We start from the raw sequence: 16,887 nt of genomic DNA on the forward strand, positions 1-16,887 counted from the left end.
AGAAGAAAGAAAGAAAGAAAGAAAGAAAGAAAGAAAGAAAGAAAGGAAGAAAGAAAGAAAGAGCTACCAGTTCCTCCTCACCTGGTATTTCCATCAACCACCTCCAACAACAAATTAGTCTTCAAAGAATACACCGAATCGGGAGCAAAACTCATATTGATGCTAAGAAATTGGTAGGGTGCCAAGACCCCTTCAGTAATGGAGACATTTAAGTCTACTGGGTCCTGTAGATGAGAGAACAGAGAGACAAAGGGTGTGAAAGGATAAGAGAGAAGGACCTAGAATTTATTGGAAACCGTTTCAATATTCTGGAGACTTGTACCCAGAACCATTCCCCCTGGGACTGAGGCAGGAATGGTCCTCGTTCAATAATGCAAACCTGACTATTTTAGAGATTTTTATCTGTTGTTGTTTTCTTGTTTCAGTGATTGGACTGTGGCCATGCTGGGGCACCACTATGAGGAGTTTAGTCGAATACACAGATTCCAGAACTTAGCTTCCTTCCTTCCCAAGTTTGGTAATTATTCTGTCTCTTTTGCTGAACTATTATGGAGACATAAACAAACCAACACCAGTTGTGAAGCAGGGGGAAACAAACACAAAGACATGCACTCACAATTGACAGGCTTCCACACAGTTTCCGTCAATCAAATTCTATGCATGGCATTGGTCAGTCTAGAGCTTTATTAGAAGACACTTGCCCGAAACGTCACAGAACAGGATTGAACCTTTCATAATTTTATCCAAGAAATCCCTACATTCTCTTTAATATATATTCATCATCCCTCAACCCTTGTTCTTCATTTGTTATACTCACCCTCACCCATTCCCCACCTCTAACTATCCCTCATTACCTACCAACATTCTCTGTTTTACCAGCCCTCCCCCCTCCAATTCAACTTGCGTTTTGAGGGCACACCCTGATACCTCAACACCCCTATTTCATCTCTTTCTAGTCCCATACAAGTGAAGGTGTATGACTCATAAGGTAGTGAGCTCAATTCTTGGACCGTGCTGTGTATTGTGTTCTTGAGCAAGACACTTTATTTCCCATTGCCCCAGTTCACTCAGCTGTAGAAATGAGTTGCGACATCACAAGTGCCAAGCTGTATCGGCCCCTTTGCCTTTCTCAAGGATAACATTGGTGTCATGGAAAGGTGGGAGGCCAGTATGCATGGGTGACTGCTGGTCTTCCACAAACAACCATGCCCAGACTTGTGCCTGGGAGGGTAACTTTCTAGGTGCAATCCCATAATCATTTGTGACCAAAGAGGGCCTTCACTTTTTTAGCCCCAACTAGTCACTCCCACATCTTTTCAGTAATATGAGTTGTCATGTAGCTCCTCCACAGCTTCCATAGTTTAACCCCTTATACATATAACCTTTCATATATATGACCTCTGGTATAGCTCCTCTGCAGCAACAGACCTATTCTGTTCTAGCCCCTTTTATCATATTTTAACTGCTTATCTCACACCATAAGCTCTTTCCCTCTCTACTGTAGCCCCACTCAATCAAAGGGAATCTTTGTCTTGTGAATTGTATGGGAATTTCACTAGTGCTGCTGCCATAACAGAAAAATGTCCAGCATGTTCTTTAAAATGTTTAGTATTCGGAAGAGCATCCTACAGTAGTAACCATGTCAAGTGGACACTGGAGCAAGATACTATCCTCAGATCCTCTTCAGATCTTGCCAAATCATCCAATCCATGCCAACATGGAAGATGGATACTGAAAAATGATGAGTTAAATCATTGGAAAAAGTTGGTTATTTTACTAAATTTCTTCAAATTTATGATTTCTAGGTTGTTTCCTGTCAGTAAAAATAATAGTTAATCATGTATCTTTATAAATTGTTCAAAGTGGAAGATTTTTCTTTTTGAAATTTATGTTGCGTTGTTTATAGATTGAAAGACACAAAAACACACACACAAAGAACGAAAAAAAACTATATATATTATATATATAGGCGCAGGAGTGGCTGTGTGGTAAGTAGCTTGCTAACCAACCACATGGTTCCGGGTTCAGTCCCACTGCGTGGCATCTTGGGCAAGTGTCTTCTGCTATAGCCCCGGGCCGACCAATGCCTTGTGAGTGGATTTGGTAGACGGAAACTGAAAGATGCTTGTCGTATATATGTATAGATATATGTGTGTGTGTTTGTCCCCCTAGCATTGCTTGACAACCGATGCTGGTGTGTTTACGTCCCCGTCACTTAGCGGTTCGGCAAAAAGAGACCGATAGAATAAGTACTGGGCTTACAAAAAGAATAAGTCCCGGGGTCGAGTTGCTCGACTAAAGGCGGTGCTCCAGCATGGCCGCAGTCAAATGACTGAAACAAGTAAAAGAGTAAAAGAGTAAAAGAGTATACATATAGCCTTTTTTTGAAGTCTATGTTGTGTTGACAGACTTGCACTTGAAATTCCAACATTTTTAATCAAAACTTGTAGTTACTATGGTGACAACACCACCTATCTATCTTTTACACACACACACACACACACTCTCTCACTGAATTTATCTCTCAACAACAACTTTTTTCCTCCCCCAAAAATACAGATATTTTGATTCTCCCCCTTCTTCCCCTCCCTCTGATAGGACAGACAGACAGACAGATATACGGAGATCTGTTTTTCTTTTATAATATAAGAATTTCAAAATTTGAGATGTTATCATAGCAAATATATGATTAAGATCTGCAATTCCTGATCATGTTGTTTTGGGTTCGTGCCTGATGCATGGTACCAGGTGCAAAAGTCTTCTACTCTAACTTCAGGCTGAGTGAAACCAAAATGTTTTAATATCTACATTTCAATGTTTACATGGGCCCAGAGAGAATTTGTCAAGAGATTTTCCACAACCAGATGTCCTTCTTGTCACCAGCTTTAACTGGTTTCCAAATAAGGTTATATTTTCCCAAACTCAGACATGTTTTTATGGAGAATTGTAAATAAAGGACCCTGTGTGTCCTTTAGTTACAACCATCATGTGACCCTGGGACAAAACAAAACACATTCCATTGCAAAAATGTTTGTTTTTTGCACTCAGAATAGTTGAAGCATGGAAGAAACTAGCTGCATCAGTTGTTACCTGTTGAGACCCTACATCCTTCAAAACTTCCAGGCTACCTGAAACTCCCCAACAGTACACCTGATGCCCAACCACGCCAGTTTCATCTTCTTGCTCTTGCTCTTCTCCTCCTTTTAAGACTTATTCACCGTTCACTTCCTCTGAATATTATCGTACTGTTCGTGCAGTTTTGTTAACTTTTTTTGATGATTTGTAGAGCACCAGAGCACTCCTTACTCTCCTTACTCTCTTTACTCTTTTACTTTTTTCAGTCATGTGACTGTGGCCATGCTGGAGCACCGCCTTTAGTCAAGGAAATCAAGCCCAGGACTCATTCTTTGTAAGCCTAGTACTTATTCTATCGGTCTCTTTTGCCGAACCGCTAAGTTACGGGGACGTAAACACACCAGCATCGGTTGTCAAACGATGTTGGGGGACAAACACAGACACACAAACATATACACACACATACATATATACGACAGGCTTTTTTCAGTTTCCGTCAACCAAATCCACTCACAAGGCTTTGGTCAGCCCGAGGCTGTAGTAGAAGACACTTGCCAAAGGTGCCACACAGTAGAACTGAACCCGGAACCATGTGGTTGGTAAGCAAGCTACTTACCACACAGCCACTCCTACGCCTGTATACAATAAGTTCATTATTATTATTATCATTAAAGTAGTGAGCTGGCAGATTCGTTAGCATGCCAGGCAAAATGCTTAGGAGTATTTCATCTGCTGCTATGTTCTGAGTTCCAATTCCACCGAGGTCGACTTTGCCTTTCGTCCTTTTGCAGTTGATAAGTTAAGTACCAGTGAAATACTGGGATCAAACTAATCAACTAGCCTCCTCCCCACAAATTTCAGGCCTTGTGTCTATAGTAGAAAGGATTATCATTATTATTATTATTATTATTATTATTATTATTATTATTATTATTATTAATATTATTATTATTATTATTATTATTATTATTTCAGGGGAGGGATGAGTCGATTACATCAACCCCAGTGTCCGACTGGTACTCATTTTATTGACCTCAAAAGGGCAAAAGGCAAGGTTGACCTCAACTCCACTGAGGTCAACTTTGCCTGTCATCTTTTTGGAGTCAATAAAATGAGTACCAGTTGAACACTGGGGTTGATGTAATCGACTCATCCCTCCCCTGAAATTGCTGGCCTTGTACCAAAATTTGAAATCATTATTGTTATTATTATTATTATTATTATTATTATTATTATTATTAATATTATGCACACACACACAAACACACAGAGACACACTCAAATACATACATACAAAAGGTTTCTTTCAGTTTCCACCTCTCAAATTCACACACAAGGCTTTGGTTAGTAGTTTTATTCTTTTATTATTTACTTGTTTCAGTCATTAAACTGTGGCCATGCTGGGGCAGCACCTTGAATTTTTAGCTGAATGAATCCACTCCAGAACTAATTTTTTTTTAAAGCCAGGTACTTATTCTACCAGTCTCTTTTGCTAGACCACTAAGTTACAAGGACACAAACACACCAACACCGGTTGTCATGTGGTGATGGGGGGACAAATACAGACACAAAGGCACACACACATACATACATACATACATACATACATACATACATGCATACATACATACATACATACATACATACATACATACATACATATATATATATATATATATATATACATAGGGAGAGTTTACGAAAAAAACAAAAGACGAAGACAGGTGGTGTACAAAACAAACAGATGTATTAGTATAACGCTCAGGAATAGAAAAAGTCTTTTACATTTCGAGCATATGCTCTTCTACAGAAAGGTACACAGAAAAAACAAGGAGAGACGACTGGCTTCTTTCAGTTTCCACCTACCAAATCTACTCACAAGACTTTGGTCAGCCCAAGGCTATCATAAAAGACACCTGCCCAAGGTGCTTTGCTGTGGGAATGAACCTGGAACCATGTGGTTGGGAAGCAAGCTTCTTACTTCCTAGGGCTACAGTAGAACACACTTGCTTGAGGATAGAGAGTCATGAAGGGATTGAAGCGGATAATGCAAAGACAGATGAACTGAAGGAGAGTCAGATGACTGGATTGGCAAACGGACACACAGACAGACAGACAGACACATACATGCACATGGGACACACACAAACAGAGACACAGACAGACAGACCAACAGACAGGCCAACAGACAGGCCAAACAGACATGCAGACAGACCAGCAGACAGACATGCAGGCAAACACACACAGACAGGCTGACAGACAGAAATAGTTAAGAACAGGAAAAGCAGCCTCACCGTATCTGGTTCTGGGATTTCTGCAATGTGGAATTCAGCTGGCACTGGTGACTTGTTTTGAAGACACAACTCTTTTAATACACAGTCTCCAAGACAGACAAGACCAAAGTCGATGCTGGAATTTTCAACGACAACTTTAGGACCCTGTCAATAGAAGACACATCAACAATTACCTTTTGGGGCTGCCCCTATATCTTATTATAAGCTAGAATTAACTGTCATCAACAAGGAAGTTTCCCCAGAGTAGATTAAATTCTAAATAGTACAATAATACTTAGAAAGGGTGGGGAAGGGCTCGTCAAGGGTTTCAAGTCCTGCATCCCCTTATTCTAAGGTAGGACCAAGTTCCAGCCCAAGCCACAGCAACAAAGTCCACCCACCACATTTCTCAGTGGAGGAGAGAGGATAAAGGGGAAGGGAGAAGGGGAGATGGGAGAGAGGGAGGGACAGAGGGAAGGAGAGAGACAGGGAAGAGAGAGAGAAGGGAAAGAGGGGAGAGCAGGAGAGAGAGAAGCATAGAGGAATGGGAGAGGGCAAGAAAGAGGAAGGGAAAGAAAAAAAGAAAAAGATACACACAGACAGAGAGGGAGAAAGGGAGAGAAAAAGAGAGAAAGAGGAGGGAGAGGAAGAGAAAGAGATACAGATAGAGAGGGAGAGGGAAAGAGAGAGAAAGAGAGACAGACAGAGAGAGAGAAAGAGAGGGTGGATGAGAGATATTTACCTTGAAAGATGCCTGGAGATGGTAGCAAATGGGTTCCTCTTGGTATTCAAGGTAACATTTTAAGTGCATGTTGATCTCCCCAGGTTTTAAGCCAGTAAGGCACAGTTGACAGTCTGCAGTTTTTCCAGTTTCTACAAAAGAGAGAAAAAGAGGTAAAATACACAAAAACATAACATATTACCCTTTCGATACCAGCCCATCTGGCACCACCCCTCGTCCTGCGATACAAACTCTCTATTTTAAAATGGCCTAAATTAATACCTTCCAACAGAACTTCATGTAGATTTATAGTTCAAATCCTAGTTTAATAAGGACAAAGTTATTTTACGGAGATGCACTTGCATAGCAAGTGACTTGATCTGAGATCATGTGCTTGAAACAAAAACAATTGCACTGTGGATGGTGGTTTATAAGCCATTTAAGAAACATACAAAAGCCGTTCGATTTACTTCAACATTCAAATTCAATTTGTCAAAATATTTTCGTCACTTTCTAACCATTACCTGTTCCCCTCCCCTCCGTATGCAGCATGGAATTTTATCAGCGAACAGGTCGCAGTTTCAAAGCGATGAAAATATTTTGACAAATTATATTTAAATGTTGCAATGAATCTAACAGATTTTGTGCGTTTTTAAATGGCTTCTAAACACCTTCCATGCTGCAACTGTTTTTAAAGTTGTTTTTACTAAATTATTTATTGTTTTTCAAAATTAAATGAAACAATGGCAGAGTGTTTGAACTAAAATATGCTAACAAAACGGTCGGCCATTTACATACCAACCTGCCTGAGTCTGCTCTCATTCTATGATACAAACTTCAAGGTTTAAAGTGTCCTAAATTAAAACGTCTATCAGAATTTCATGTTAATTTATATTCCAAATGCCAGCATAATAATGATAGTTATTTTACTAAATTATTCATTCTTTTCAGAAGTAATTGAAATAAAGGAATCAGCTCCCAATAAAAACAAAATTACACAGACTGTGACTATTCATCCAGCCCATGCCAGCATTAAAAGCAGATGTAAAATGACAATGAGCATGATGATGATGATATTTTAAAGCAAGGATTGAATTTACCAACTACTCCTTCTGTTGGCTCCATTTTGATGATAAATAAATCAGAGTGTTCGCATTGCCAATGAAAGCTAATTTCATTGCAACTGTTGTTGGTGACCTGGAATTATGAGAAAAATATTGAAATATTAAAATAATATCCTACATATTGTCTAAAAGAAAATTACCAACAACAATCCATCCATCCTTCCATCTTCTCCACCCAGAATTCCTGGGAGAGGTGAGGATATATATATATATTCGAAAACTTGTTTCAGTCTTTGACTGCAGCCATGTTGGAGCACCGCCTTTAGTCAAGCAAACCGACCCCAGGACTTATTCTTTGTAAGCCTAGTACTTATTCTATTGGTCTCTTTTGTTGAACCGTTAAATTACAGGGATGTAAACATACCAGCATTGGTTGGCAAACGATATTGTGGGGACAAACACACACACACAAACATATACACACACATACATATATATATATATATATATATATATATATGCCATCTCCCTACCCCCACTGTGCCCCGACTGGCTCCTGTGCCAGTGGCATGTACAAAGCGCCATCTAAACATGGCCAATGCCAGTGCCACTTGACTGGCTCCCGAGCTGGTGGCACGTAAAAAGCACCCACTACACTCTCAGAGTGGTTGGCATTAGGAAGGGCATCCAGCTGTAGAAACTCTGCCAGATCAGACTAGAGCCTGACGTGGCCTCCTGGCTTACCAGTCTCCATTCGAACCATCCAACCCATGCTAGCATGGAAAGCAGACGTTAAACGATGATGATGATGATGATGATGATGATGATATATGCTTTTTATCTTTTACTTGTTTCAGTCATTTGACTGTGGCCATGCTGGAGTATCATCTTGAAAAATTTTAGTCAAATGAATTGACTCCAATACTTTTTCTTTTGTTAAAGCTTTTTAAAGTCTGGTACTTACTCTGTCAGTCTCTTTTGCTGAGCCCCTAGGTATGGGGATGTAAACACACCAACACCAGTTGTCAAGAAGTGATAGGGGACAAACGCAGACACAAAGACGTATACATACAGGCACATACATACACATACACACATATATACACATACACACATATACTTACATACACACACTCACGCACATACAAATACATACACACTGCATGCTTCTTTCAGTTTCCATCTACTAAATCCACTCACAAGGCTTTGGCTGGCCTAAGGTTATAGTAGAATGCACTTGTGCAAGTGTTTTCTACCATATACAATTTGCGTAAGATATTTGAGGACAGATTTATGTTTATAAAAAAAACAGATATATGATAAGAGATAATAACTTTATTTATCAAAAAATTATATGAAGATAAAAATAAACCTTCTTTTCTATAATGTTATTCAATAAAGCCACCTTCAGCTTCAACAACTGTTTCTATATGAGATCTAAATCCTCTACATGTTCGAATAAAGTGGTCCTCATTAATTTTGGACATTACTCTGACTATGGCAGCTTTCAAAGAATCTTTAGTGTTATGGGCGTGTCCATTGACCTCTCTCTAAACCACGCTCCATATGTAATAGTCCAATGGATTGAGATCTGAGGAATTAGGAAGCCAAATGTTAGGGGTTATGTGATCATGAAAATTTTCAGCCATCCATTCCTGTGTTACTAGAGCCATGTGTGATAGTGCAGAGTCTTACTGAAACACATACGGCCTTCCATTGCATATGCTGTCTATCCAGGGCTCAACAATTATTTCCAGGACCTCAGTGGAGGCAGTAGAGTTAACGCTAAGGTCTTGTGGGAAAGAAGTAAGGAGGCATCACATGTCCTTCATTGCTGACAACCCCTAAAACCATTACAGTTGCAGGAAATTTTGTATGCATAACATTTAGAACTTCAGAAGGGTCTGCACATAGCCATCTGTCATTTCTTCTGTTAACTTTTTGATCTTGGTCGAAGTTTTTCTCTTCTTCTCCTGGATTATTCTGCTTGTTTAAGAGCCTTTTAGATCTGATGTAGTAATTTTCTTTTGCTTTTTCCGACAAAATGACCTTTTCTCATCATATAAGACTTATATTTGTCGTCTTCATGGACAACATTTCTGACTGTTCCTTATGACACATGGAGATCTTTTGCAATTGACCTCATGGACTTTCTGGGATTGTAATCAATGATCTGTTGAACTTGCTGGATACATTCATTGTTCTGAGGATTTCAGAGCGTTTAGAATGCTTTTTATGTTTTGACACTGGTGATAAATTTCCATCTTCAGTCTCTAGCGCCTTATAAATTTTGTAAACAAAAGATCTGGCAATTTAAAAAATCGAGATATTTCTAATTCGCTATGCTCAGCCTTTATAACCACAATAACAGCATGTCCCATCATTTCTTGAGTAAGCTGAGGGTCTGCCATTATTATTTTCTGAAACAAAGATTATACAAAGTTAGCAAAAAATGCAGCAGTGACCCAAAAAAATGAATGTCCTCAAATACCTTACGCACCCTGTATACAGAGAGAGAGGGGGAAGAAAAGGAGGGAAAGTAGAGAGAAGTGCAAGAGAGAGTGAAAGGGAGAGAGGTAGGAGAGAAAACAAAGAGCAAGAGAGAGAGAGAGAGAGAGAGATATTCCAACTGACCTGAATTTGTCTATGTTCAGTTGACCCAATCAGAATGGGTTCATGGATGAAGAGGGCATACGGTTGGATGAGCACAGCAAAAGGTACACATCTCCCTTTCATTGCAATCATTAAATCTGCTGCTTCTCCAAGTAAAGTTGATGACACTGGAAGAATATACCAAAGAGAGTTACTGTCATCTAGAGGTAATCTGAGGCATTAAATATATCTATATTTTAATAAAATGAATAAAAGAAGTAGCATGAAACGATTGTACTACACTACCTTGGATATCCTTGTTGCTTATTTTGATTATATATATATATATATATATATATATATATATTACATGCATATAAGAGGGATGACCACTATGTGGACATCCATTATGCTAGAAGTAGATCCATTATGGTCTTACCACTATGAAAAGATTGTTCTCAAGAAAATTTAGCAAATGCCAGAATGTAAGCGAGTAAGACAAATGAAAAGAAACAAAATATAGATTAATCACAAACCAGTTTCAGTATTATCACTTATGTAATTACTTATGTAATTGTCTGTAGCTCATCAGTATGATCGTCTTTGCAAATATAATTTGCAGAAATATACACGAGACATTAGCATGAGATTGAACATGTATACAGTTCTACCAATTACACTTGGGATTATCTTTCAAAAGACTTCATTTTGGTGCGTAAAAATACTGAAAATAATTCTACAGGAAATAATTCTCTGCAGTGAATTTTGCCAGTTAGAGAACATAGTTATTTAAATTTAGATTTAAAATAATAAGGGTGAAAAAATTGAATATTAATTTGATTAATATCAATTTAAAACCTTTGTTCTAGCATATTAAGATCTGAAGATTCAGAAAAATTGTAATTGGTAGAACTGTATACGTGTGTAATCTCATTCTGGCATTTGCTAAATTTCTTGAGAACATTCCTTTCTTAGTGGTAAGACCATAGCAGATCTACTTCTAGCATAATGGATGTCCACGTAGTGGTCATCCCTCTTATATGTATTTAATATAATTTTTCTAAATCTTCAGAGTTTAATATGCTAGACCACTGGTTTTAAATAGATATTAATTAAATTAATATTCAATTTTTCACCCCTTATCATTTTAAATATATATATATATATATATATATATATATATATACAGGGACACCTCAACTTACATCGTTAATTGGTTCCAGGAGACATGACTTAAGCCAAATTGACTTGTCTCTCGGCTAAACTGATAATAGCCATTTCCAGTTCTGAATATTAATTTGATTAATATCAATTTAAAACCAGTAGTCTAGCATATTAAAATCTGAAGATTCAGAATGCATTTTCAATAATATATCCTTAAAAATGTTTTAGCCCAAAGGCCACGGCCATGCTGGAGCACCACCGCTGTTAATATGGTTAATATAAAACTATTTTAAGCTTAGAAAAAAATAATTTTTATTTTTTAATACAGTACGGTAAAAAAAAGTAATCTAAATTTATGAATATAATCTGGTGGTGTTTACCACACATCACAGAGGTTTTATTTATGAATGTGGTTTGCAATAAGACATGGTAAAACAAGTCTTTTTTAAACTTAAAAAAACAAATTCAGTCATTATTATTATTTCACAATAGTGAAAAAAACTAAATTATTTTAAATTTACCAATACATACAATTTGGGTATTTCAGGATTTCGTTCCCTAAGCTACACTGCTTTATGGTGTGTATCTTAACATTTACTGTACATATTTTAATATGATTTTATATGCTTTTATTCTTATTTATTGTACAGTAACCTGATTTTATGTGCTTTTAATGGTTTTCTAGTGATTTTATGATTCCAATATTTGTGGCAGACAGATATAAAGTCGAGTAAAATGACTTAACTTGATTTTAACTTTTCCATATATTATTTTTGAAAATTGACCGATTATTGAGAATGACTTAAATCGAAACGACCAAAGTATTCCTGTATATATATATATATATATAATATATATATATATATATATATATATATATATTATATATATATATATATATATATATATACATACACACACACACATTTATGTATTCGTTTGCAAGATTCTCGATGTGAACTCATGTGTTGAAACAGATATTGATGTATTTGGGGATGGTTATGTTGCCAGTTTAGCCAATGAAAACACACGCACTGTATATTTGGTGTTCACTTGCTTCAACTTTATTTCATATTAATTGTATTTGTATTAATATAAAATAAAGCTGAAGCAAGTGAAAACCAAATATACAGTGCGTGTGTTTTCATTGGCTAAACTGGCAACATGGCCATCCCCAAATACATCAATATATATATATATATATATATACACACACAGACAAATATTCTATAATTATAATCAGGGGTCAGCTAATTGCTTCACCATGCACCAAATTCAGAAATAGGAGTTAAATGCCTTTTCTACTACCATAAAGATCTCTCAGACAGTAACACACTTTTTTACGTAGGCAAAAAGAAGCAATAACGAATCCACACGGATTAACTACATACTTTAATCTTGTAACGCATATGTAGCTAATCTGAGTCGTGTGGATTCGTTATATTTTCTTTTTGCCTATCTAAAAAAGTGTATTACTGTTTGGGAGATCTTTATGGTAGTAGAATATCTAAAAAAGTGTATTACTGTTTGGGAGATCTTTATGGTAGTAGAAAAGGAATTTAACTCCTATTTCTGAATTTGGTAGGTGGCAAAACAATTAGATGACTCCTGATTATAATTATAACATACCAAACTACTTGGTAAAATTATTAATTATTAATTAATTAATTAATTTTACTCTTTTATTACATATATGTATGTATATAGGTAAGTAGAGTTTAAGGAATAAGAATATCCATTCTTACTACCAGTATCATTTACCTATGTTAACCCTGGGCATAGAAATGCAAGCATGCTAGCTTATAGAGTACAGGTAATAACAAAATAAACAAGAGTTATTATTTCTCTAGCTCATTTGCTAGTTTACTCTTTTGCCCATCAACTTCAAGCTTCACATTGCAAAATGATATGATTCTAATTTAATTGGAGCCTTCTTGTTTCATCTCAAGGCCCTGTTCTTTCCTCTTGCCTTCCTTTATTTTATGCGTTTGTGTTCACTCTTATGAAGCTCCATGAACAAGATCGAATGTACTATGAAGATGATGAATATTATTTTCGGAATTTTCTTTGTAGGCATCAACTGACATTCATAGCCGAAACAGTTGTAAGCAACTGTTATGTTTTGTATTAAAAAATAATTAACCAATGCTGGTCAATTTGCTTGCTTGTTGACCAAAAGTTTTCTACATTTTCTGCTTATTTTATGTGTGTGTGTGTGTGTGTATTAATTAAGTAATGAGAAAATGCATTTGGTATTAAACTTCATTCTGTACAATGTCTGTTTCGACCTGCTATTGACCATTATGAGTTGGACTCTGTTCAACATGTTGTGTTGCATCGATTTTGCAGTCTGGCTCTTATCAGGTACATTAATAGATAATGTTGTGTCTCACTAAAAATCTTGAGGGTTGGCTGCCATGTTGTTCTATGCCCATCTAGTTAGGGAATGAATAAAATGCGAATAAGACTGCAGAAAACCGAAAATTCAAATATTATGCATGCACGAACGCAAGCACACACACACACACACACACACACACACACAACACACACACACACACACACACACACACCATTCTTCCATATACACAAGTGCCTGCACACCCTAGTTCAGCTGGGTCACTGTTATTATCTCCCCTTTACTCAGTCTCTTTCTTCTAGTCATTTCATCATGTTGAACTGTTAACCCCTGCACAATTTTTTTTGTCAGATTTTCCCATGAAGTGATCAGCTTGGTGCATTTTTCCTCAGGTGTCAGATGTGGCACCCACCAAACGGAAACCTTCATTGTGCCACTTTCATTGTGCCACTTTCATTGTGCAGAATATTCTCGACTTTCTCACAGGATATGCTAACAGCATTGGTTCTTTGATTTATAGTCAATCACTGGTCATCCATCACCATGTGGTGAACATAATAACTGTTTTCCTCAGTGATGCAGGATGTCCAGACCTTGGGTCATCTTCAAGACTCTCCCTCAACTGCCCACTTTTGCACTGTTGATAAAGTTGGAGTGTAATCCCTTAATGGAGCAACCATGTCAACATAAATGCCTTTGAGGGCTAAACCCTTTTTCTGCAGGGACTTGATAAAACCACAATGCCAAATTTTGTCCATTTTCAAGAGAAGTGGAAACTAGTTACTTTTGAAGTCTTCTTTGAACAGTCAGAAGTCAGTTTACCTGGAAAGAAACAATGGAGTTATTAATAAGAAGAGCTGAAATTTATGCAATGCAATATTTCACAGCTCTAGCATTACTCCTTCGCAGTCAGTATAGGAACTCTTCAGCCGATCTTAGTACAAGGTGAATTTTTCAGAGTAAACTTTATAATAATAAAAAGTAGGTCAACTTATATACACCAAAGTGTCTTTGAAGGACCAAACATCCAATGTGTAATGCATAAGAATCTCGAAAGATAGTAAATGAAATTTGAATGTGTACACTACATCTTCTTAAAGCTGGGTTTCAACTCTGGGCTGCAGCAACAAATTCTACTTGCTATGACTCTCAGTTCAACATCACTGCATTGAGGTCATGGATACACTCCAGGCCAGAGTCTGCAATCAAGTTGTTGATGTGTGATAATATGTTGATCTTTGCCATCAGCCACATCTCTTCCATCAGGGTTTCAAGATTCGAAATCAGAAGTGCCAGAGAGATCCTGGCAAGCATTGACAACAGGTGGTAGATTAGGAGCTTGAACCCTAGTGCCATTAGTAAACCATGTCATTTTGGCATTTCAATAGATTAATACTGTTAGGGGTCGCATACTCCTCCTGATGATTTTATTTCCTCATTAGCAGAGACAGGATCTCCTATGGTGAAGTAGAAATTGCCTGGACCCAATGAATCTGTTGAAGCTTGCATCCACTTCATACCAACATCCCACAATTCAAGGCTGGAATTTTTTATCGTTGAAGTTTATTATTCAAGGTAAGCTTTGTCCAGGGCTGTTTATTTTTATATTCATAGGTGACCTTCATACCTGAAGGCCTTTTTTCCTATCTGCCACCTGGGTACACAGTAGATGGAAGCTTTCACCAGGGGCTGCCAGAAGATGGTTTGACTCAGTCCTCCCCACCAACAGCCTTAGGCCCCTACCATCTCCAGATTTTCTATAAGGGTTTACTCCCTTAACCTCTCATACTCCTGTGTGTATAAACAGAAAGCCTCTCTACGCTATGTGATATGTCTAACTTGTATGCTAGAAAATATGGTATTCATCTGACCCATGCTAACATAAAAAAAAAACAGACTGCAAACAAAAAAAGATAAACAAAGGAATAAAACAGAGTAACATACTTCGTTTCTGGAGTTCTTTCTCAATGTTTTTCAGGAGTTGAAGAGAGTGTCGGCGATCAGAAAAAATAACGCTCTCACTCATAAAATCTTTGTGACTTGGTGGCTCTTCAAGTATCATGTGCCAGACACAGTCGAAGGAACCAACCTGTCAATAAACATAATTCAAAGGAATAGAGTGCTTGCTTGCTCACAGAAATTACTCAGAGACACCATCTGCATGAAAAAATAACAGTTAAGTTATAATTAACTTCTTTACTTTTGTTTTTTTGTTTTAACTGGTACTAGACAGCTTAAAATGTGTGCCCACCTATGCTGTCTTTGATAGTTTCTTTACATGTTTTTTTTTTCTTTTGTCCTTCTGACATGCTAAATGAGAATAGTTTGCTCATACCTAACCCAAAGAACATCAATTTCTTAGCAGAAAGGGACATTGCAAACAGGGCCCTCATCGTACATTCACAGTGCTATGTGAACAATTCAGAGAGGGCATGGGTGGGAGAGGAAGAGAGAGAGGTGGAAAGGGAGATGGGAAGAGAGAGGGAGAGAAGGAGAAGGTTTGAGCAAGGGGGTAGCAGCTTCTTACAGCAAATCAGAAACAAATATGTCATTGGAACCACCATCAGGATCAAGTACAGCAAGGAAAGGAGGTGAATATATATATATATATATATATATATAAATTTTAAATAATAAGGGTGAAATTTGAATATTAATATGATTAATGTCAATTTAAAACCAGTGGTCCAGCATATAGAAAAATCTGAAGAATCAGAAGAATTATATATAAGAGGGATGACCATTCATTATCGCAGAAGTCAAGCCTCTATGGTCTTACCACTAGTTGCAGACATTCTACGTAAGTGATTATGTAAGTGATAACAACGAAACTGGGTTTGTGATTAATCTGTATATTTTGTATCTTTTCTTTTGTCTTGCTCCCTTACGTTCTAGCGTTTGCTAAATTTTCTTGAGAACATTCCTTTCTTAGTGGTAAGACCATACCAGATCTACTGCTAGCATAATGGATGTCCACTTAGTAGTCATCCCTCTTATATATATATATATAAATATATATATATATATATATATATATATATATTATATATATATATATATATTTATCAATTAAGGATAACTTCTTAATAAGGAATCTTAACAAGAAATTATCAGGTAGTTAGCGTGAAAACCTTATAAAAGAAAAGAATTCAAAAATAATTTTTTTCTTTTGAACAAATTAATTATATCTATATTGTATAGAGGGCATTATTACACATAAATGCCTCACACTAAGAGGGACAAAGTCATTACTACCAAAATTACACTAATCATACCTAAATGTATATATATATATATATATATATATTGTTATATTTCGGAATGGTCATTTTGCCAGTTTATATATATATAGTCTGCTGAGATGATTTGAAAACACAACACCTAATAACCTAATGGTATATCTTTTCTACCTCTCTGATGAAATTTTGCCTAATATTAAAATGTAATTATTGCTATTTAATCTTCTCGGCATAATTGAAACAGTTGCAAGATTTTTGCAAGTAATAAATTATATTAATAGTATATCTCCATTTTCTTAATTTTTTTTTTTTTTAATATTTATAAACCAGGATATATATTTAGACCTATTATTTTATGAATGTTATTCACAAATATTAGGTAATGAACCAGTAATTCATT

At 36.6% G+C, this 16,887-nt stretch overlaps 1 protein-coding gene across 1 annotated transcript in view; it reads right to left on the minus strand.

Moving 5' to 3' along the window:
* LOC115225645 (deleted in lung and esophageal cancer protein 1-like) overlaps window positions 1-16,887 on the minus strand; it is a 125,259-nt gene that overhangs the window by 57,218 nt on the left and 51,154 nt on the right. Inside the window, exons 17-21 of the mRNA XM_036514506.1 lie at window positions 15,193-15,337; window positions 9,768-9,913; window positions 7,170-7,266; window positions 6,091-6,221; window positions 5,370-5,513 (exon numbers count right to left, since the gene is read on the minus strand). Coding sequence (XP_036370399.1) covers window positions 5,370-5,513; window positions 6,091-6,221; window positions 7,170-7,266; window positions 9,768-9,913; window positions 15,193-15,337 — 663 coding nt within the window. The remainder of the gene's footprint in view (window positions 1-5,369; window positions 5,514-6,090; window positions 6,222-7,169; window positions 7,267-9,767; window positions 9,914-15,192; window positions 15,338-16,887) is intronic.

The sequence above is a fragment of the Octopus sinensis genome, linkage group LG28, assembly GCF_006345805.1.
Source record: "Octopus sinensis linkage group LG28, ASM634580v1, whole genome shotgun sequence".
In the NCBI taxonomy this organism is placed as follows: domain Eukaryota; kingdom Metazoa; phylum Mollusca; class Cephalopoda; order Octopoda; family Octopodidae; genus Octopus; species Octopus sinensis.